Source organism: Lithobates pipiens, unplaced genomic scaffold, assembly GCF_037356315.1.
Source record: "Lithobates pipiens isolate NorthernLeopardFrog02 unplaced genomic scaffold, aLitPip1_a1.2 Scaffold_28, whole genome shotgun sequence".
NCBI classification, from domain to species: domain Eukaryota; kingdom Metazoa; phylum Chordata; class Amphibia; order Anura; family Ranidae; genus Lithobates; species Lithobates pipiens.
The window spans coordinates 157,837,140-157,859,091 of NW_027507789.1; the positions used below are offsets into that span (position 1 = coordinate 157,837,140).

General features: G+C 44.9%; 1 protein-coding gene across 8 annotated transcripts in view; it reads left to right on the plus strand.

The window, feature by feature from the left end:
• The window catches only part of CALCOCO2 (calcium binding and coiled-coil domain 2), a 209,473-nt gene that overhangs the window by 32,839 nt on the left and 154,682 nt on the right, over window positions 1–21,952 (plus strand). For 7 of the 8 annotated variants that reach the window (XM_077459788.1, XM_077459784.1, XM_077459780.1 and 4 more), the window contains one exon: window positions 21,678–21,917. In XM_077459788.1, the coding sequence (XP_077315914.1) occupies window positions 21,678–21,917 (240 nt within the window). Of the gene's footprint in view, window positions 1–21,350; window positions 21,466–21,677; window positions 21,918–21,952 lie in introns of those variants that run through there. The other variant, XM_077459785.1, reaches the window with a different exon arrangement.

Genomic DNA, 21,952 nt, shown 5'->3' on the forward strand with positions numbered 1-21,952 from the left:
CACGACTCGCCTCGCCTCGCTCCCGCAAGTCGCCCCCGTTCTGTACAATGGAACCGTTCTGAGAGGAGCGACTCGAGTCGCTCCGACTCAGAAAAAAGGTTCCTGTACTACTTCTGGGCGACTTCGGGGGCGACTTGCATTGACTTCTATACAGAAGTCCTCTGCAAGTCGCCGCTGAGGTCCCCGCAGGTCGCGGCGAGGCAAGTCGGAGACGCCTCGCCGCGCCTGCAGTGTGAACCGGCCCTTAGGAGGGAATTTTAAAGAAAAAAACTTTTAGGAGGGAAGTTTAAGGAAAAAAACTTATATTTAAATGCCCATCAATGCAGCCTTGTCAGTGTCATTTGCAGCCTTGCATTGCAGCCTTATCCGTCATTTGCAGCCTTCCATTGTAGTCTTGTCAGTCATTTGCAGCCTTGTCAGTTTCTTTTGCAGGCTTTCCGTTTAAAAATGGCTATTTTTGGCCGCACTCGGCCATTCTCGGCTATTTTCGGCTGTTCTACGATTTCCCCCTGATTTTAAGGGGAAAAAAAGTGCGTGTTATACGCCAATAAATACGGTATATTTATATTGTATTATGCTGTAAGGAGGTGTTTTTCTTAGGAAAGTAGCCAGAGACTTAACATAAGAAGAACGTGTGTTCTCTAGCGTTTGAGAATTCTCCCATTAAAGTGATTGTAAACCCTTACAGACCACTTTGACCTACAGGTAAGCCTAGATTAAGACTTACCTGTAGGTCCATGAAATATCTCCTAAACCGTGTACCTTTGCAAAAAGACAGGCACCACTGATGCGCCGTAGACAGCGGCGCACAGGCGCACTGAGCATGCCGTTGGTAACGGCAATATGCCGTTAGTGGCGGCTCCCGTGCGAATGCGTGGAAGTGACGTCATCGCTGCTCTGGCCACTCACAATGCCAGAGCAGAGATACCCAAAAGAAGATGGATGCTTCGTGCTACAGGGGACAGCGGTGACTTCGCTGGCTCCTGTGTCAGGTAAGTGACACATAATGGACTACTATGCGATGCATAGTAGTCCATTATGCTTTACCTTTGCAGGGAGACAAAGAGGAAGACAAAGAGGAAGTATACCCATCAGGGTTTACTTGCTCTTTAAAATCAATGCAATTTGGTCAAAGTTTATATGCACTAGCGACTCCCTCTCAATGGAAATATACATATGAAATATTTAAACTTAACATATATTACATTTGAAGGACTTTTTATTTATTATTTGTGAACAAAGCATAACTTCTGTAGTGCACTACTCCCTTGGGAGCTGCAAAGTGTGTTCATTACCTTTGTGTTAACTTGTTCCGTTCCTCCCATGCAAGAATTCACAGCAGCAGACAGTCTTTGAAAACTTTAGTAACTTTATTGCTTGAAACTTTAGTGATGATCCGATGAAATAGAGGATAAGAGTTGCCTCTAATAATCTGGTTCCTGACTCTGTCTCTGTGTACTTTCCATTAATGAACCGACCATGGATATTAAAAGTCCCAGGCCTCACCGCCTACCTTGACTCCTGCAATGCGCCCAGTGCCAGTTCTGGAAAGTGTCCTTGATGGATAAGCACCGCTGGGTTGCACTCTCCCATGGACAGTCCATGATTGCCACAGAAGGTCGATCCCAGTTTCCTCCGATCTCTTTTCAACTACAGTACTTCCTCCTCTGCATGGTCAGGTATATCCCAGGCTAGTACGCCCAGTTTTCTCCTCCAGATAACATAGCGCCGGTGTGAGTTATCCAACACTGAGGTCTCTGAACCCTCAGGCCCTCGGACCCTCTCCTGCTATCCAACACTGAGGCCTTGAAGCCTGCTCTCACTGCACACTACATCTCTCCTGCTTCTTCCTCCAGCTCCCAGGAACTCCTCCCAGGAAGCATGTGACTCCCGGGGTGGGGTGGGCGCTACACTCCAAAGCAGATTTTATATATATATATATATATATATATATATATATATAAATAATCTGCTTTGGAGTAAAAACATTAACAAGTGTATATACTGACATCTCCAAAAATATAAATAAATTGTAAAAAAAAAATTAAAAATTTAATTTCAAAAGTGTAATAAAATAAAAAACGACTGAAAACACTCTCCCCTGCCCTACCAACACTGTCCACCGCCCCAACCCCCTCCCCCTCCCTCCAAAAAGCATTTTGAAAACAAATTAAATTGTAAAAAAAAAATCTATTATTAAACATAAAAAAAACTGACACCGTCCACTGCCACATACCACCAACCCCCTTCCCCAGAAGCACTGTGGAAAAATATTAAAAAGGTGATTTAAACTATATTTTTGCCGCGGAAGGTTGCGGGCTCGAAGTGCCACCTCACTGAAATGATTTTACCACCATCCTAAAATGAGTTTTTGCAGGTTGGGATGTCTGCTTTCGTAAATAACCCCCACTGTCCCTCCTGGTTTGTCTGTGCACCAAGAAACAGTCCTACAGATGATAATGAATTCCCCCTGAGGGTCATTGGAGGAGGAAGCAAGGAGATACATGCTGTAAAGTACCTTATTGGATGCTTTAAAGCAAAAGCAATCCTGCCGTTATGCTTTATTCACAAAGAATAAATAAAAAGTCCTTCAAACGAAATATATGTTAAAGTGGATGTAAACCCGGAAATTTTTTATTTATTTTTTGATGTCATAATGTAGATAATAAGATTTCCTATCATTTGAGCCCAGTCTTGCCACACAGAGTTACTCCATCTTTGAGCAATCCTCTTTTATTGTTCAGTGAGAGAAATCTTGACAAAGTCTTGAAAACTTTGTCAAAACCTCCCCCTTGCTGTGAGTGACAGGTGATTTACATATCTTGTGCACTAGCCTGAGACAGGCGCATCTTGTGTAAAACGTTCACAATTCACATCCCCCTCCCCTCCTCTCCAGCTCTCCCAGGATTGGCTGCATTTACATATACAGCTGTCAGTCAGATGCACACCGCGCCTGCGCTCTCCATACCAGAGAATGCCGCACGCTCCCGATACTCCTGATACTTTGCATGGGGCGTGCTTATATGTTAACCCCTACACCACACAATGCCTACAGTGATACAGTTACAACATATACATTTACAACAATGCTGCATGCTCACGATACTTGTGATACTCTTGATATAACAATAATACACCCTCCCCTTCCATAGTAAGACGAGCCTCAGGAGCGCGCGGAAGCGTCAGGCACAATGTCCTGCTCATTGCGCAGGTGCCGTCTTCAAATCACCCAAAGCTATTTAGCTTTGGCTATTTTCGGCGGCTCCCTTCTTCGTACTGTGCAAGCGCTGCGCCTGCGCAGTACAAGGGGGACATTATCCCCTGGACTGTTTTCGGCTGACCAGTGGAGTGTTGCTGTGGGTGGAGGAGTCCTCTGATGTCACGACTCCGCCCACCGACTGCTGGGAATGAGAAACGCCCACTAATTTGTCGATATTATGGGGCAAATTACAGCTGAGGGGGTGAGTATTAAAACAAAACGATACATGCTGGAGGCATGTATATCATTATAGATATTAACTATGTTAATATCTTGCAAATGATGGTAGTGGGTTTACATCCACTTTAACTTTAAATATTTCATTTGTATATTTCCAATGAGAAGGAGTCGCTAGTGCATATAAACTTTTTTTTTTTTCAAAAAAATGAAATAAAAACCTGTCCTCAATACCATTGTAATTTAAACTTTTCAAATGATGACCTTGGGTAACACTCCAGCACTGTGTGTAAATAAAAAGTTCCTCTGAAGCAGCCGGCATGGCCAGCGAAACTGAGCTGGCTTTCTCCCGTTTTCCCCAACACTCACCGGGATTATGATTATAGACCTTGGATGGTTACGTACATGGACTTTGAATTATCTTTTCAGCAATATTTGACGTAACTACATCTAAGAACTGTGCTTTAATTTATGAGTTCCATTATATAAACTCAGGCCAGTGGCTGGATTACATGCAGTATATTGATGATGCTCATCCTGCATGGTGCAAGGAACTACAGCTGTGTCTACTGGGGGGTCTTCTTCATCCTACAGAAACATTTCTTGCTCCATTTATGAGGATTTGTATGTACAATAGCCAATATGGCTTAATGGGGCAATGAAGTGCATTGAAAAGCCATGCAGAGAAAGTTCTTCTGTGAACCTGTGTTGCATGGTGGACTTGTCATTAAATTGCAGCTGCTTGCATTCCAGAATTTTCATAATGATAAAGGATCCCGAAGCTTCCACAATTGTGGAGTAGGACCTTTGGGATATAGCAAACACCCTGACACTTGTATAGGCCCTGAGAAGATCTCATATACACATTATGACTTTATATGCTGATGGAGAATTCCATTGATGGTGGAGTGCTTATTAGGAGGAATTAGGTCCAGATTTCTTATCCATAGTCCAGGACCTTATGAAGAGTGTTGGAATCAGCCGAGTTTAGCTCATTGAGGAGGCTACTTTATCACGGCGATGTACTGTGATAAGCAGCAGTGAAATGCCACTGTGATGTGAGGAGAAAAGGTTGGAGAGAAAGCGGGGAAGGATTTTCAAGGTGCAGACAGGAATCTGTGAGGAAACCTATGATGGGATTGTACACCCCATTAACACCCATCATACCATAAGAACATACCTAAAATATAAAATAAAACACACAACAAGGATTGTGGAAAGGTTTAGGCCGCGGCCCCTTTATTGGGTTTAAAACTATTTTAATTATGAAATTAATTTTAACCTTTAATACCAAACAGAATCGCTGTTAACCATTAACAGACCAACATGCTTAGTCACTAAGACTCAAGCAGCAATATCTTATACCAACCAAATAACAGTTTACCAACCACTGTCCACCCACAAAGTGGGCGACATTACCCAAAAGCCAGGTTACCAACCTGGCCCCACCCCACCACCGGGGCCTAAAAATAAATAAATAAATAAAAATCACTCCCTACAATCCAGCATTGAAAATGCCCCTACCAATGACTGAGAAAATGTACCAAAAATCATACCGCCCAAATTTCTGAAATTATAAAGAGGTACACCCTTTTGCACAGTAAGTAGCAAAGAACATGTCCCCAGTTACAGGGACCTCAAGAATGTAACCACTTGACCACTAGGCACTTTTAAAAAAAATATTAAAAGCCAGCAGCTACAAATATTGCAGCTGCTGACTTTTAATAAATTCACACTTACTAGTCCCAGGGTCCAGCGATGTCGGCGATCGCTCGTCTCTCTGCTGTCCCCGCCACCATCCTCTGTCAGGGAATCGGGAAGTGAAGCGTTGCAGCTTCACTGCCCGGTTCCCTACTGCACATGCGCGAGTCGCGCTGCGCCTCTTTGCTGGTCCCCGCTGTGTCCTGGGAACTGTGTGTTTCCCAGAACACAACGGGGGGGGGGGGGGGGTGTGAGGCGGTCTGCGGGGGTCTTGTCCTGGAAGTGGGTGCAGATACCTGGATTATCCAGGTAACTGCACACCCCTCCCCCCTGAAAGGTGCCGATTGTGGGAGGGATCAGATGAGCGGAACTTCCACTTAAGGGTGGAGAACCGCTTTAAAGTGGTTGTATAGTCAAATTGGGGACTTTTACCTACAGGAAAGCCTATAATAAGGCTTGCCTGTAGGTAAAAAAAATCTCCTAAACCTGTACGGTTTAGGAGATATTCCCCTCGCAATGCGCCACCGACTGCAGCGGTGCATGCGCACAGGGGATTCCCGGCTGGAAGCCCGGCAGACGCCGGAACCTACCGGAGAGGAATCTCCCGCGCGCATTTGCGGGAGTGACGATATTGCGGCTCCGGCCACTCACAGCGCTGGAGCCGCGATACCCGGAAGAAACGCAGAGGGAACATGTCAGCTCCCTCGGCGTGGATCGGGACAGATGTCGGGGCCTCGTTCTAAGGTAAGTATTTCATAATGAGCTAGTATGCGGTGCATACTAGCTCATTATGCCTTTTGCTTTGCAGGTGAGCAAAAACAAAATTAAAAATTCAGCGGGTATACAACCGCTTTAAACACCCTTAATAACTAGACCAATTTTCAGCTTTCGGTGCTCTCACATTTTGAATGACAGTTACTCAGTCATGCAACACTGTACCCACATGAAATTTTTGTCCTTTTTTTCCACACAAAAAGAGCTTTCTTTTGGTGGTATTTAATCACCGCTGGGTTTTTTATTTTTTGTGCTATAAAAGAAAAAAGACCGAAAATTCTGTAAAATAAAATGAATTTTTCTTTGTTTCTGTTATAAAATTTAGCAGATTAGTAATTTTTCTTCATAAATGTTGTCTAAAATTTATACTACTACATATCTTTGGTAAAAAGTACAAATTGGTGGATATTATTTGGTCTTTGTGAAAGTTTAGTGCAGCATAACACTTTTGGCAGTAAAATAGTACATTTTGTATAGAGATGTACAGAGACTAAAAAGAGGGACAACTGAAGCTGCATGAGGGACAGAGGGATTTGGTGCCAACGAAGGGGCAGTTGGGCACTATGCCAAATACTAATAAGACCTCTGATGAAACTCTCCAGATCACAATATGGAAAAATTAAGTCACTAATAATGAGTATACAGTAAATCAGCATATCAATCTTTAAATTTTATGGTAACTGTACCATGAACGGAAGCCCCGGCCTAGAAAACCATTTATTTGTAGACAGAACAGTTCCCAATTTAGAGGGTCTAATATTTTAAATCCACTTAAATCATTCTCTTCCAGGTGAACAACAAGGATATCCAACACAGCTCACACTTAAATAGGGAATATGATAAGCCAACTATTCAAATATATACCCCACTTACCCTGCAAGAGAGCTGGATTTTTAACCGGGGGGGGGGGGGGAATAAAATCCTACGCACTAGACAACATATGAATGTCAACTATTCATACTATTAATTTTTATTTTATTATTATTATAAAAGGTGGGGACTTGCGTAATAAATGCAAAGAGCAGGATGGACATAAAGAGCAGTGCGCCCATCTATGTCCTGATGCACTCCCTATGTAGCAGCTGCATATCCTGTACCATCAACATCTTTTAGAGACAGAATTAAAATATGATTCTGATAAAGGAGAGCCATTGCGACAGAAAAAGAAAGGAAAGCCTTGCGAATAGTTGAAATTGCTGAATCAGCTGTATTGGGAAATGGGAATGACCTAAGGCATTAAATGAGAACTGCCTATCCTTGTCTTACTAATCTAATTCTGCAAACACTTTTGTCCGGCCAGTTAACAACTTACCTCAACTTACCAGACTCAACTGTGTGGTAAAGCAGTTTTAATGTGTTTATATGCAGAAGAAAAGATTGTTTCCAAAGCAGTAGCAAAATTAAATGACATGTTGAATGCAATTTGTGACCCAATAGCAGCATATAAACACTGTTTCTAAAATCCTTTTCAGAACTCCTAACCAATAGCTAGAATTATATGCAAAGTCATTATGTCTCAGGCCGCGTACACACGCGGGGACTGTTCGCCCAACTTTGTCCGTCAAACAGTTTCAGCAAACAGTCCGCTCAAAATTAGCATGGACGGACATGGCCACACACGACGAACGAACAGTTTGCTGAAACCGTGCGCGATGACGTGAACGGCACGTACGACGGGACGAAAAATACGACGTCCTATACACTGCATTATAACTTTCGGCGTGTAAATCCTTTCTGAGCATGCGCGGAACATAGTTTGACGAACAAGCCTACACACGAGGGGACTGTTCGCTGAAACAAAGTTTCAGCGGACAGTTTTTCGGAATTTCCGAAAAACCTTGTTCAGCGGACTGTTCGCTGAAACTGTCCGCTGAAAGCCCACACACGGGCGGACTGTCCGCCGAAACACTGTTCAGCGGACAAAGTTGGCCGAACAGTCCCCGCGTGTGTACGCGGCCTCAAACTCCAACTAACAGTTTTGATGAAAGAGTGTGGAAACAACCCCTTTGATGTCATATAAAAGGCCAAAAAAGTTCCACAGAGTCCTCAAAAGAGAAGCAAGCAGTGGCATAGATAATGCAGGTTTTTTCTGCTCATAGGCATAATGCCTGATACAAACACCAAAAAGCCCAAGGACAACCGAATCACATAAACAGTATACTCGTTTTTGATAAGGTGGTTCTGAAAATATACTGTGTCTTTTTTGTAGGAGTCTAAAACTCCATCCTGGCAAACTCTATACCAGGGGTGCCCAACCTTTTAAAGAGCGAGGGCCACTTAAGAGACTTAGTAACCAGTCGCGGGCCACAAGGAGTGGAGTGGGCGGATGACAAGTCCATGTCCACCCTGCATATGCAGAGCGGACACAGACATGGCTTTCTCTACTCTATGTGCCCTCCGAACTGATCTGCCATGTTGGAATGGGACGGATCCCCCTTCTGTTTTTTTTTAGTGGACCGGATTGGAGGTAGGTGGGTGTATAAGGTCACAAGTCCGTTTACATCTGCAGGCTCAATAGAGGTGAATGGAGGGTCCGATTGGGTTGGACCGATCGTGCCAAAGGGGCCTAATGCAGCTTTCACACTGACATGCTGTGGATTACGTGCACTGGTGCAGTGCAGTACACCTGTGGTTTTCCTGTGGGTTAGCTGCACTTAGACTTCTAATATATGCTGTAGTTATGATGCACTTTCTGAAAGCTCCCCACACCTGCAGGTAATAACAGAAGTCTATGGCTCAATGCAGGTCACCCACAGGTGTTCTGCGCTGCACCTGCAAATCAGTTTGAAAGAAGCCCAGGTGGTTAAAGAACATGAACCCTTATGCCCCATACACACGATGAGATTATCGGACGAATGATCGTCCGTTTTTTATTGCATGCTAATCTCAGATCGAATCTGATGAGTTTACTAAAGTCACGAAAATTCCCGCACGACAGAAAAAAAATTCGGAAGTGATGTCATGTGTTGTAATGCATTTGTATTGCATTTTCGAACGATAGCTGTACTGATTAAACGAAAATCGTACGATCTGGCATCGTACGAAAAAAATTTCCGTGCATGTCCGATAGAATAATATCGGATGTACTGTCCTAATCGGCTCTCGAAAGCTCTGTACTAACGATCCGATTATCGTACGATCGCTTCGAAAGCGGTATTTTCCGTACGATTTTCGGATCGTGTGTACGGGGCATTAGAGCCGGTTCACACAGGGGTGACTCAGATCCGACTTCAGGTCGCCCCTAGTCGCCTCAGGTCGGACAACATGTAAAAATCAATGTAAGTGAATGAGAGCCGTCTTAATGCACGCTACTGAAGTCTCTCCGACTTCAGAAAAGGTTCCTGTACTACTTCAATCCGACTTGTAGGCGACTGGTACCCGTTGATGTCAATGGAGGTAGCCTACAAGTCGGATCTCCGTCTATACGGAAGCGACTCTCACAGAATTATCAGCTCTGAAGGGGGAACTCCACGCCAAATTTATGAAAAAATTTGGCGTGGGTTCCCCCTCCGAGAGCATACCAGGTCCTTGGGTCTGGTATAGATTCTAAGGGGAAACCCCTACGTCAAAAAAAACGGCGTGGGGGTCCCCCCCAGATCCATACCAGACCCTTATCCGAGCACGCTACCGCGCGGCCAAGAAAGGGGGTGGGGACGAGCGAGCGCCCCCCTCCTGAGCCATACCGGGCCGCGTGCCCTCAACATGCCCTTTAAAAAACACAACACACAAGGGTTAAAATAGTTTATTGCACAGCTCCAGGGGTCTTCTGTCTGTCTTCGGGGGTCTTCTCGCCGGACTCCTCTGCTATCTTCTCCTAGCTCTTTTGCTAGCGGAGGAGCCCGGCTTTCTTCTTCACCACCGCCCTCTTCTTCCGACTTCGGGGGTCTTGTCCCCCTCTTTGTTTCTTCTTGCCAGGCCACTGCACCTTCTTCTAGCTCTTTTACAGGCGGTGGCCCGGTCCTCTGTCGCCGCTGTCGCTGTCTTCTGTTCTTCTCTTCAGATGTTGCCTCATCGCTCCCTCCGCTCACAATGGCAGGCACGCGGCGCCTTATATAGGGACATCGCCGGATGATGTCCCCGCCCATTATGATGTCACAGTGCCAGAGGATGCTGGGGCTGTGACATCATAATGGGCGGGGACATCATCCGGCGATGTCCCTATATAAGTCGCCGCGCGCCGCGTGCCTGCCATTGTGAGCGGAGGGAGCGACGAGGCAACATCTGAAGAAGAGAAGAACAGAAGACGGCGACAGCGGCGACAGAAGATTGGGCCACTGCCTGTAAAAGAGCTAGAAGAAGGCGTGGTGGCCCGGCAAGAAGAACCGAAGAGGGGGACAAGACCCCCGAAGTCGGAAGAAGAGGGCGGCGGCGAAGAAGAAAGCCGGGCTCCTCCGCTAGCAAAAGAGCTAGCAGAAGATAGCGGAGGAGTCCGGCGAGAAGACCCCCGAAGACAGACAGAAGACCCCCGGAGCTGTGCAATAAACAATTTTAACCCTTGTGTGTTGTGTTTTTTTTTAACTTTATTTTACAGGTGAATGGGTAGGGGTACATTGTACCCCATACTCATTCACATAGGGTGGGGGGGCCGGGATCCGGGGGCCCCCTTAGTAAAAGGGGCTCCCGGATTGCGATAAGCCTCCCGCCCATAGACCCCGACAACCAACGGCCAGGGTTGTCGAGAAGAGGCCCTTGTCCTCATCAACATGGGGACAAGGTGCTTTGGGGTAGGGGGGCCGCGTGGCCCCCCTTCCCCAAGGCACCCCCCATGTTGAAGGCACGTGACCTGGTATGGCTCAGGAGGAGGGGGGGGGGGCGCTCGCTCGTCCCCACCCCCTTTCCTGGCCGGGCGGATAGCGTGCTCGGATAAGGGTCTGGTATGGATCTGGGGGGGACCCCCACGCCATTTTTTTGGCGTAGGGGGTTCCCCTTAGAATCCATACCAGACCTAAGGACCTGGTATGCTCTCAGAGCTCATTCTCTGATTGGCCACGGCAAAAGTCGCCTGGCCTGGGGCAACTTAAAGTCGTGTTGTAAGTCGCCCCAGGTCGTGTCTAAGTCGTGTTCAAGTCGTCTCCAAGTTGCCTCACAAAGTCATCCTGGAAGTCGTGTCGCCCCTGTGTGAACCGGCTCTTAGGAACTAACAAATGATAAAACTCATTGGATTCTTCAGGAATCACAGCTAGAGGTGATAACCTAAATAAACACACGGAGGTGAGATCCTCACTTCATAAATTTATTTAGAAAATTTTAAAACACTATCATGTCTACATGTCATGTTCTGTGACACTCTATGTACTGTATGTGTACTGCTCTTTAACTTTTCCTAATAAAACAAAGTGGAAAAAAATATATGTAAAAATACAATAGCGGGCAACTCATTCACAGATTTAAAACTTACAAGCCCTAAGCAGCCTAATTCCTGTAAAGAAAGTAAATAAAACCCTCAGAAAAGGCAATGATGATAAGCTGACTGATGAGCCCGTTAGGCACACATGTAACTACACAATGTCCCCCAACAACCCTGACTTGCTGTATAATGGACAGGAGCATGGGCCATCTTAGCACAGAACTGTACCTGCAATAACTGCAGCAAATAAAAACACAATGAAGACAGTTCACAGGTCGGAGTGTGATAAGTGAACTACTATTACTACTACTTAATTTGTAGTATGAAAATACGTTTTCATACTACAAATGAAAACTCACCCCTAGTCTGTGCTGATGATGATGATGAGGGTCCTGTTGGAGAGGTGTTGATCACGCTGTCTGTCCATGGCAGCAGCTTCAGACCCGCTGCCTACCTGGCTCACACTGGCAGGAACAGTGGCGCTGTGGATGTCTTGAGTAGGGCCTCCTTATCCCGCTTATTCTCTCAGGGTAGCTCCTGTCCTGTCGGCCTGTATGCTGACACTTCCAGTCAGCGGTCCTCCTCTTCTGGTTCCTGTAAAGTCCCAGTGATGATGTGATGATCCTATGGTCTTGCCTCAGGTCCAGGTCGGTGGATGAAAAGTGCCATGGCTGGCCTCAGGTAACCTATTACCATCAGTATACAGGGCAGCCCTGGCACTTCAGGAATGAGAGGCACAATACAGGCCCGTGGCCCACAGATGTAAGTGAATATACAGAAGTCGGCAGTGAAAACTTGGGGAGAAAAGTAAAAAAAATAAAAATAATAATAGTAATTAAATGATTGAGGCAAGCCTTTTTTTTTTTTCCGGGGTAATTAGTCCTTTGAAGTAGTTCATGAAGTAGAATATCCATTCTGGGCTGAGAGCAGGTCACAAGATCCAGAAGGAAAGCTGAGGAGAATCCAGAGGTGAGTCCAGCTGACAGACCTGAGGTAAACGCTGACTCCGCCCAGTGACAGGAGAGGATAGAAATAAAAGGTTACACTCATTGGCCAGATGTTTCCCACCAAATGATTTGTCACCAATCCAGTGCTCCGCATCTGAGGTAAATCTTCCTAGCAACAGCAGGCACCTGAAACACAAAACAGAAAGAACCAGCAAAGCAACAACTCATGGGGCCCCTGGGCAATAGGAGATTATGGGGTCCCCAGGCAATAAGAGATTATGGGGCCCCCGGGCAATAGGAGATTAGGGGGCCCCTGGGCAATAGGAGAAGATTATGGGGCCCCGGGCAATAGGAGAAGATTATGGGGCCTCCGGGCAATAGGAGATTATGGGGCCCCCGGGCAATAGGAGATTATGGGGCGCCCAGGCAATAGGAGAAGATTATGGGGGCCCCCGGGCAATAGGAGATTATGGGGCCCCCGGGCAATAGGAGATTATGGGGCGCCCAGGCAATAGGAGAAGATTATGGGGGCCCCCGGGCAATAGGAGATTATGGGTCCCCTGGGCAATAGGAGAATATAGGGCGCCCGGGCAATAGGAGAAGATTATGGGGCCCCCGGGCAATAGGAGATTATGGGGCGCCCGGGCAATAGGAGAAGATTTTGGGGCCCCCGGGCAATAGGAGATTATGGGGCGCCCGGGCAATAGGAGAAGATTTTGGGGCCCCCGGGCAATAGGAGATTATGGGGCCCCCAGGCAATAGATTATGGGGCCACACAGTATACACACACACATAGTATACGCACACAGAATACACACACACACACACACACTGAAAAAGGTACTGGAGAGGTGGGGCAGCTATAATCTTGGGATTTAAAAAAAAATATATATTTTTACATACTGTCCCTGGTTTTATTGAGGCTGGAAACCCTGATGTTGGCCCCTTAGTGGCATGGGGCCCTCGGCCTGTGCCCGAGGGCCTGAATGGTCAGTCCCCCCCTGAATGGTGACAATTCCATGGGGCCACTTCTCTATTTTATTCTTTCATGGCCCTGACATTCTGAGAGAAAGGGTTATTCCTCACACAGATATAAAATATATATATATATATAAAATAAAATAGAAATCCCCCCTACACAGCTGTAATATTACAATAAAATATATGAGGTATTTTTTTCACATTTATAAAATATAGGATCAGGATTTGTTTACATTGCAAACGCTTTTGTATTAACCTCTGCATCCAAGTTGCAAGCGGCTAAAAAAAAGTTGCTGGTTAAACTGAATGTGTACCTCAGCCCAATGTAGCTCCCTGCATGCCTACACTGTAGTGGCATACAGGGGAAAACACGCCAGTAAATGCAGGGATGTGTTGTAACAATGCATTGCACACCCCTACACAAAGTATGCTAGTGTGCATGTGTTTTAGTGTGCAGGCTGGTATGAATAAGTCCTTGAAAAAAAAAGAAGAAAAAAACACTGATGCATTCAGGGGCGGACTGACAACTCATTGGGCCCCCGGGCAATAGGAGATTATGGGGCCCCCGGGCAATCAGAGATTATGGGGCACCCGGGCAATCAGAGATAATGGGGCCACACAGTATGCAATCACACAGTATACACATACATGTTCATACAGTATACACAGACACATACATGTACACACAGTATACACACACACAGTATACACATACATGTATACACAGACACAGTATACAATCACATAGTATACACATACATGTACACACAGTATATACACACACAGTATACAATCACACAGTATACACATACATGTACACACAGTATACACAGACACAGTATACAATCACACAGTATACACATACATGTACACACAGTATACAATCACACAGTATACACATACATGTACACACAGTATACACACACACAGTATACAATCACACAGTATACCCCCCCCCCCCCCCCCACTGTTAGCAAGAACGCCCTAGGAGCACATTTATCCCTTTGATTACCCCTGTTAACCCCTTCCCTGCCAGTGTCATTTATACAGTGTCAGTGCATTTTTTTTGTAGCACTGATCACTGTATTGGTGTCACTGGTCTCCAAAAAGTGTTACTTGGTGTCAGATTTGTCTGCCACAATGTAGCAGTCTCGCTATAAATTGCTGATCACTGCCATTACTAGTAAAAAACATAAAAAAATAATAAAAAGTCCATAAATCTGTCCCATAGTTTGTAGACACTATAACTTTTGCGCAAACCAATATATACGCTTATTGTTGTTTTTTTTTTTTCAAAAAACATGTAGCAGAATACATATTGGCCTAAGTTAATGAAGAAATTCGATTTTTTTTTGTTATTTTATTGGATATATTTTTTTCAAAATTGTCTGTCTTTTTTTTGTTTATAGCGCAAAAATTTTAAAAAGAGGTGATCAAATACCACCAAAAGAGAGCTCTATTTGTGGGAAAAAATGGACATCAATTTTGTTTGGGTACAACGTTGCATGACCGCAAAATTATCAGTTAAAACAATGCCGTGCCGTATCACAAAAAATGACCTAGTCAGGAAGGGGGTAAAACCTTCCGGAGCTGAAGTGGTTTATAAATGGTGATAAGTCAGGTAGAATCTAAAATTCAAGGTTTTTTTTCTTTGTTCCCTCTCTTCACCATGAATTCCCAATAATAAGTACAGAGAAAGGACTGGATATTCCCTGTGACATGAATGTTACAACCTCCCCTCCTCCAATCACAGAATGTTTGCTTTCACTGAAAAGGATTCAACGTGTTTTCAGAATGGATGAGCTGCAGAGCGAGCAACTCTCTTTGGTCTGTGTACTCCAGCTGAATTTTCTGCTGGCACCAGCAGCCATTATGCGCATGGACCCATGTGCCCATACAGCGTAAAAATCAATTGTATTTCAGAGCCAAGGGGGCACAAGTGGTGATTAAAGCTTGCTGCCAGCAGCCTGCTGTATTTTTCTATGTAGAAAGTCCATGTTGGGGTTTTACATCCCTCTAAGCATAGGTCCCTGTATACAAGTACCACTCTGATTGTGTACAGCCAGAACATTTGTCATCCTGTCCTTGATCTTTCTTGACAGTCTGCTGGTAATGGGCTGTATGTACCACCTTTGCCTCCTGGGCCCAAAATACACCACCTGTGTGCATGAGGCTTACATTGAACCTGTCAGTACCATCATATATAGGGCCTTATTAACTGAAGCAGGGTAAAAACAACAATAAGCTGCAAAGAGCAGTAAACTATATTAAATAATTTTTTTTTAAAATAAATAAAATAAATAAAAATTTTACTGATCTTGTGTTTACTAGTCAGGGGCTGCCTGTCCATTAGGGGCGCCCAGGCGCCAATAGGGTTGCCACCTGTCCAGGATGCACCCGGACAGTTCGGGTTTGCAATCATGCGTCCGGGTTTCAGACCACCTGAAACCCGGACACATTATTTAGACTGGACTATGGCTTTCCAGCAGAGTTGCTGGCTGCAGTTGTCTAAGCTGAGAGTGTCTGTTACACTCTCTTTCACACTGCCCAAAGCCAACACTAACAACCCCCCCCCCCCCCAAACACACACACAGACAGGAGACAAGAGAGGGCTCGATCTACTCCTCTTCCCTCCCACCCTTACCCCTCTGTGTCTGCCCACACTCCAATCGCCAGGGATGTGCCTTAGAATAGGAAAGTAAGTTGGGGCCGGAAATGTGAAATCCAGCAGTCTCAGCTACATCTGGATGAGAGGTGCTGACTGCCAAGGGGTGAGTGAGCTCACCATCCATCCCTGTCTGTGACTGAACTCTCTCCCTTCTCTCTCCTGCCTCTGAGTACACTAAGGTAAATCAGGGTTCTCAGAGCACCCCTTACATCAGAGTTCCCCTTTACACTAGAGGCCACAGTGTTTCCCCTTACATCAGAGTCTTCTCTGTACATCAGGGTACTCAGTATCCCCCTTAAATATGGGTCCCAAGAGCATCCCTTAGGTCAGAGTCCCCAGAGTTCTCCCTTACATCAGAGTCTGCCGAGTCCCCCCTTACAGTAAAAGGGAACTCTGCAAGTTCAGATGTAAAGGGGGGCTCTTGTTCTTAACTTCATATGATTAGAAATGTTATTTAATAGCAAAATATATGTATAGTTTATACTATAAAAAAAAATGCAGCTGAAGTGTTCGGGTTTGACTTGAAGAAAAGGTGGCAACCCTAGGCGCCAACCCCCTCTCTCCAAGCCACCCTCTATGTGCAATGGATAGATTCATGCATAGCATATTACAGCAGCCAGGGTTTTGTTTTTTTAAGCACCTGATTAGAGCCAGGAGGCTCTAATAGGCTTCAAAATCGGGTGGATAGAATGCGACCGGTGCCCACCCAGGTGTGTTACAACAGTGAATGAATATTTGCTGTTGAAACATTGATCCTCAATCCGGCCAATCAGAAGCGGATGTGAGACCCGTTTTCAGGTTGGCCGAAAAGAGAAGACTCCCAATTGGCTGCCAAGGAGGAAACAGAAGCCGCCGCCGCCATGTTGACCCATGGAGAGCAGGAGAACAGGAGGCCACTGCCGCCGAGCAAGTGAAGCCAATGGTGAAGGGGTAAGATCTACCGACCGATGGGAGGGGTGGCATACTGTTTGCCAACCCCCCGCCCCAAAAAAAATTCCACTGGCTGTGCCGCCACTGTTACTAGTTCAAAAGTTCCGATGTAATGATCAGTAAATACTTGCGTAAAATTGTTCAGTTTTTTTTTCCAACACCTGCATCTGGCATGCGTGTGTCTGTATGTCCTCAAGCGCAGATTTGATGGATTTTGGATCTTAACGCAGTGCATGTTTGCGCACCTGTGTGAATGTCTCAATTGAAAATAAAACAGCTGCATTCAAACATGTAACTAATCAGGGACAGGTGTGCAGCCCCCCCAGGCAGACAGTGTGCGTTCAGGGTGGTGCGCCCATCCCTGCACGCCTGTCAAAGTCAAGTGTGTGGGTGAGTCTCTATTTTTGTGTTTATTTTCACGCGTAGTTTAAAAAACATTTTAGGTCTGAAAAATACCTAAAAACCCCAAAAATTATGTCTTTTCTGAAAACAGACACCCTAGAAATTAAAATGGTAAATTTGGTAAAACCTTAAAATTGTGCGCACTCATGAAACAACATCAAACTTCGGTACCCTTATATTTTCCTTTCCTTAAAGTGATTTCCCCAAAATTATGATTTTTTTTTTTTGGTAATAGTTTTTTTTTTTATGAGCCAATGTGGGGCTAAAAGATCCTTGATATCACACCTGCCCTCCAGTGAAGGTAATGGAGCACAAATCGCGCTCCGTTTTTTTCCAGCCATACTGGCATGCAGAGCATGGCGTTGTGGGGGTGGGAATTGGGGGACCTGCACTTACAAGGGTGTGTGGAAGCATTCGGCGATCGGGCAGCTGCTGAATCTCTTCCATCTGACAGTTGGCGTTGGCTTATCAGATTTACACACACTCCTTCTGGCTGCAGGCGCCGGTAGTGTATGGAAAATCCCCCACCGCCACTGATGTATATGTTGGTGGAGATTAAATGGTTAAAAGTACAAGCTATAAGAAATACTTAAAGTGGGGTGCCCCCGAAAAAAAAAAAATATAAGAGAGTAGATACAAATACTGCAGCTGCTGACTTTTAATAATCGGACACTTACCTGTTCCAGGGTCCAACGATGCGGGGGAACCCCCCCTCATTCCCCGCTCCGCTTGCAGCGCTGGCATTCTTACTGTGGACACCCGGCTGTGGCTTCACAGCCAGGCACCCACTGCGCATGCGCGAGCGGCGCCGGGTGCCGTGATACGCCGCACAGTCATCTGGGACATGTGACAGGTCCCAGATGACTGTGCGGCGCAAGGAGAAGTGATGTCACCAGCCCGGGCAAGGAAGAAGGCAGACTACGAGGGACCCCCTAGCAACAGGCATTTAGAGGTGAGTAAAAAAAAAAAAAATTCCAATTATTTTTTTTATTTTTTTATTAATGAATTTTCAGCAATTTTTTTTTTTTGGTGGCAACACCACTTTAAGCTAAAGTATGTCAAACATAACAATGAACTTTTCTTATTTGCACTTTTTTTTGTTTGTTCAAAAGAGGATTGAAAGAGACATGTTAAATTTGTTCAAAAATTTTCAAAAAACATCTGCTTATCCTGCAATAAAACATGTGTGCTTCTAACTTCCTGTATGCTCTTTTGCGCTCTTGTTAGAATTATTCCCATTTGTCTCTGTGGATTACAGAACGTTTAAAAAAAAGAAGAGATTGGAAGATTTCTGTAGTCCTAAACTATAGTGCCTCGAAAAAGTATTCATACCCCTTGCAATTTTCCACATTTTGTCATGTTACACCCAAAAATGTAAATGTATTTTATTGGGATTTTATGTGATGGACCAACACAAAGTCGCACATAATTGTGCAGTGGAAGGAAAATGATAAATGGTTTTCAAAATCTTTTACAAATAAATATGTGAAAAGTGTGGCGTGCATTTGTATTCGACCCCCTTTAGGCTGGATCTCCGTAGCGATGCGAGTTCAGCCATACAGATAGTATGGCTGAATTCGCATCGCTCCCGCAGCAAACTCGCACGGGACCCTTTTTTTGGTCCGCAACAGAATCGGATCGCATGTGTGTTCACACCATGCGATCTGATTCCTGTGCGAGTCGGCAGATCGCACTGCGATATGCGGACGGATCTGGGGGTGTCATTAACATATCATTGACACTCCCAGCCGTCCGCATAGGGCAGTGTGAACTGCCGGCGGGAGGTGTGCGATGCGGGAAAATGCCGCGGATTTGCGGCGTTCCCGCATCGCAGCGGTGTGAACCCGGCCTTACTCTGATAACTAAAATCTAGTGGAACCAATTGCCTTCAGAAGTCACCTACTTAGTAAATAGAGTCCACCTGTGTGTAGTTTAATATCAGTATAAATACAGCTGGTCTGTGAAGCCCTCAGAGGTTTTTTAGACAACCTTAGGGAACAAATAGCATCACAAGACAGGTCAGGGATAAAGTTGTGGAGAAGTTTAAAGTAGAGTTAGGTTATAAAAAAAAAATATCCCAAACGTTCAACATCTCACGGAATGAATGAATGAATGAATGAAATACTTATATAGCGCACAATGCGAACTGAATCGCCTCCAGGAGCACTGTCCAATCCATTATCCAAAAATAGAAAGACTATGGCACAACTGCAAACCTACCAAGACTTAGCCATCCACCTAAACTGACAGGCTGGGCAAGGAGAGCATTAATCAGAGAAGTAGCCAAGAGGCCCATGGTAACTCTAGAGGAGCTGCAGAGATCCACAGCTCAGGTGGGAGAATCTGTCCACATGACAACTATTATGCCACATACACCCGGCCGGACTTTTCCGGCAGACTAGGTCTGACGGGATCAGCCCGTCGGACAATCCGATCGCGTGTGGACTAGTCCGATTGTTTTTTTATAAAAAAAACATGTTTCATGTTTCAAATCTATCCGACGGACTCAAATCCAACGGACTAAAAATTGGGAAAACCATTTGTCTGTGTGCTAGTCCGACGGACCAAATACGACGCAAGGGCAGCTATTGGCTACTGGCTATTGAACTTCCTTGTTTAGTCCCATCTAACGTCGTCATGTTCAAAACGAACGGACTTAGTCCATTCGTGTGTGGCCAAGTCCGTTCATTCAGAAAGTCCGTCGGACCTCCGCCAAAAGTCCGTCGGACCTAGTCCGTTGAAAAGTCCGGTGATGTGTACGCGGCATTAGTCATGCACTCCACAAAACTGGTCTTTATGGAAGGGTGGCAAGAAAAAAGCCTTTGTTGAAAGAAAGCCATAAAAAGTCCTGTTTTCAGTTTGCGAGAAGCCATGTGGGGGACACAGCAAACATGTGGAAGAAGGTGCTCTGGTCAGATGAGACCAAAATTTTACTTTTTGGTCTAAAAGCAAAACGCTATATGTGGCGGAAAACTAACACTGCACATCACCCTGAACACATCATCCCCATTGTGAAACATGATGGTGGCAGCATCATGTTGTGGGGATGCTTTTCTTCAACAGGGAAAGGGAATCTGGTCAGAGTTGATGGGAAGATGGATGGAGCCAAATACAGGACAATCTAATGGCGCATACACATGACTGGACTTTCCATCGGTCTTTCCGACGGAGTTCCGACCAAACGGACTTACCTACACGCGATCACACCAAAGTCTGTTCATTCTGAACGCAAAGACGTACAACAGGACTAGAAAAGGAAGTTCAATAGCCAGTAGCCAATAGCCGCCCTCGCGTTGTATTTGGTCCATCGGACCAGCATACAGACGAATGGTTTCCCGATAAAAATTTATTCCGTCTGAAAGATTTAAAACATGTTCTATTTCTAGATCCGTCTGAATTTTTGAAGAAAAAAGTCTGCGGAAGCTCACACACGATCATAATATCCGATGAAATGATTCCGTCTGACCTTTTCTGCCGGAAAGTCCGGTCGTTTGTACGTGGCGTTAGAAGAAAACCTGTTAGAATCTGCAAAAGGCTTGAGACTGGGGCAGAGGTTCACCTTCCAGCAGGACAACGACCCTAAATATACAGCCAGAGCTACAATGGAATGGTTTAGATCAGGGGTCTCCAAACCTTTCAAACAAAGGGCCATTTTATTTTCCTTCAGACTTTAGGAGGGCCAGATTGTGGCCAGAAATAGTAGGAGGAATAGTATTCCATCATTGGTATTGGTGGAAGATATAGTGCCCCATTGTTGGTGTCAATGAGAGGAATAGTGCCTCTCATATCAGTAGAAGAAGGGCCGCATGAAGGCTAGCAAAGGGCAACATCTGGCCCTCGGGCCACGGTTTGGAGACCCCTGGTTTAGATTAAAGCATATTCATGTGCTAGAATGGCCCAGTCAAAATTCAGACCTAAATCCAATTGAGAATCTGTGGCATATTTATGTGTAAAAAATGTTGAAAACCATTTATAATTTTTCTTCCACTTCACAATTATGTGTCATTTTGTGTTGATCTATCACATAAAATCCCAATAAAATACATTTCAGTTTTTGGTTGTAACGTGACAAAATGCGGAAAATATCAAGGAGTATGAATACTTTTCAAGGCACTGTACTTCTTGTCCTAGGATGACAACTCTGTTCCTCCATAGATACAGTAGGGCAAGAAGGTTGCCATCCTAGGACAGGAAGTGTGTTACTGGAAGGATTGCCAGGTCTATAAAGGGAGAAAGCACGAATAAATAAATCGAATGTGGCCACCACATCTAGGAACTGGTAAGCTGCAATACATAATTCTTTTCTTCTTGGGTTTATATACATTTCAAGTTTTTATTTTAAATGTCTGGAGGTCTGATTTTAAATGATTGCTCAGTATAGAAGATTCATTTGTGCTTGTTCTGAGAGGTACATAACTATAAAAGTGTGTGTTTTTATGTGTTAGTAATAATCGTAACAATTTTCTTCTGCTTTTCTATTTCATTGTGTAGAATTCCCCCAGGGAAAGTGTCATGGAGGCTGAAGGTGCTGAAAAGCAAGATACTGTACAAAAAGATAGCGGTCAAGATGGACCCCCCACATCCTTGAATCCAATGAGCTTTGAAAACTTTTCTCAAGTTGTCTTCCCAAACATTCTGAAGTCTTATCGACCTAAAACTGATATCCTATGCAGCTTTCACAAAAGAAAAGACTTCACATCTGGCACCAAAGACTGGATAGGAATTTTCAAGGTAAGTTGATATGAAGTTTTACACCGGCCATTTTA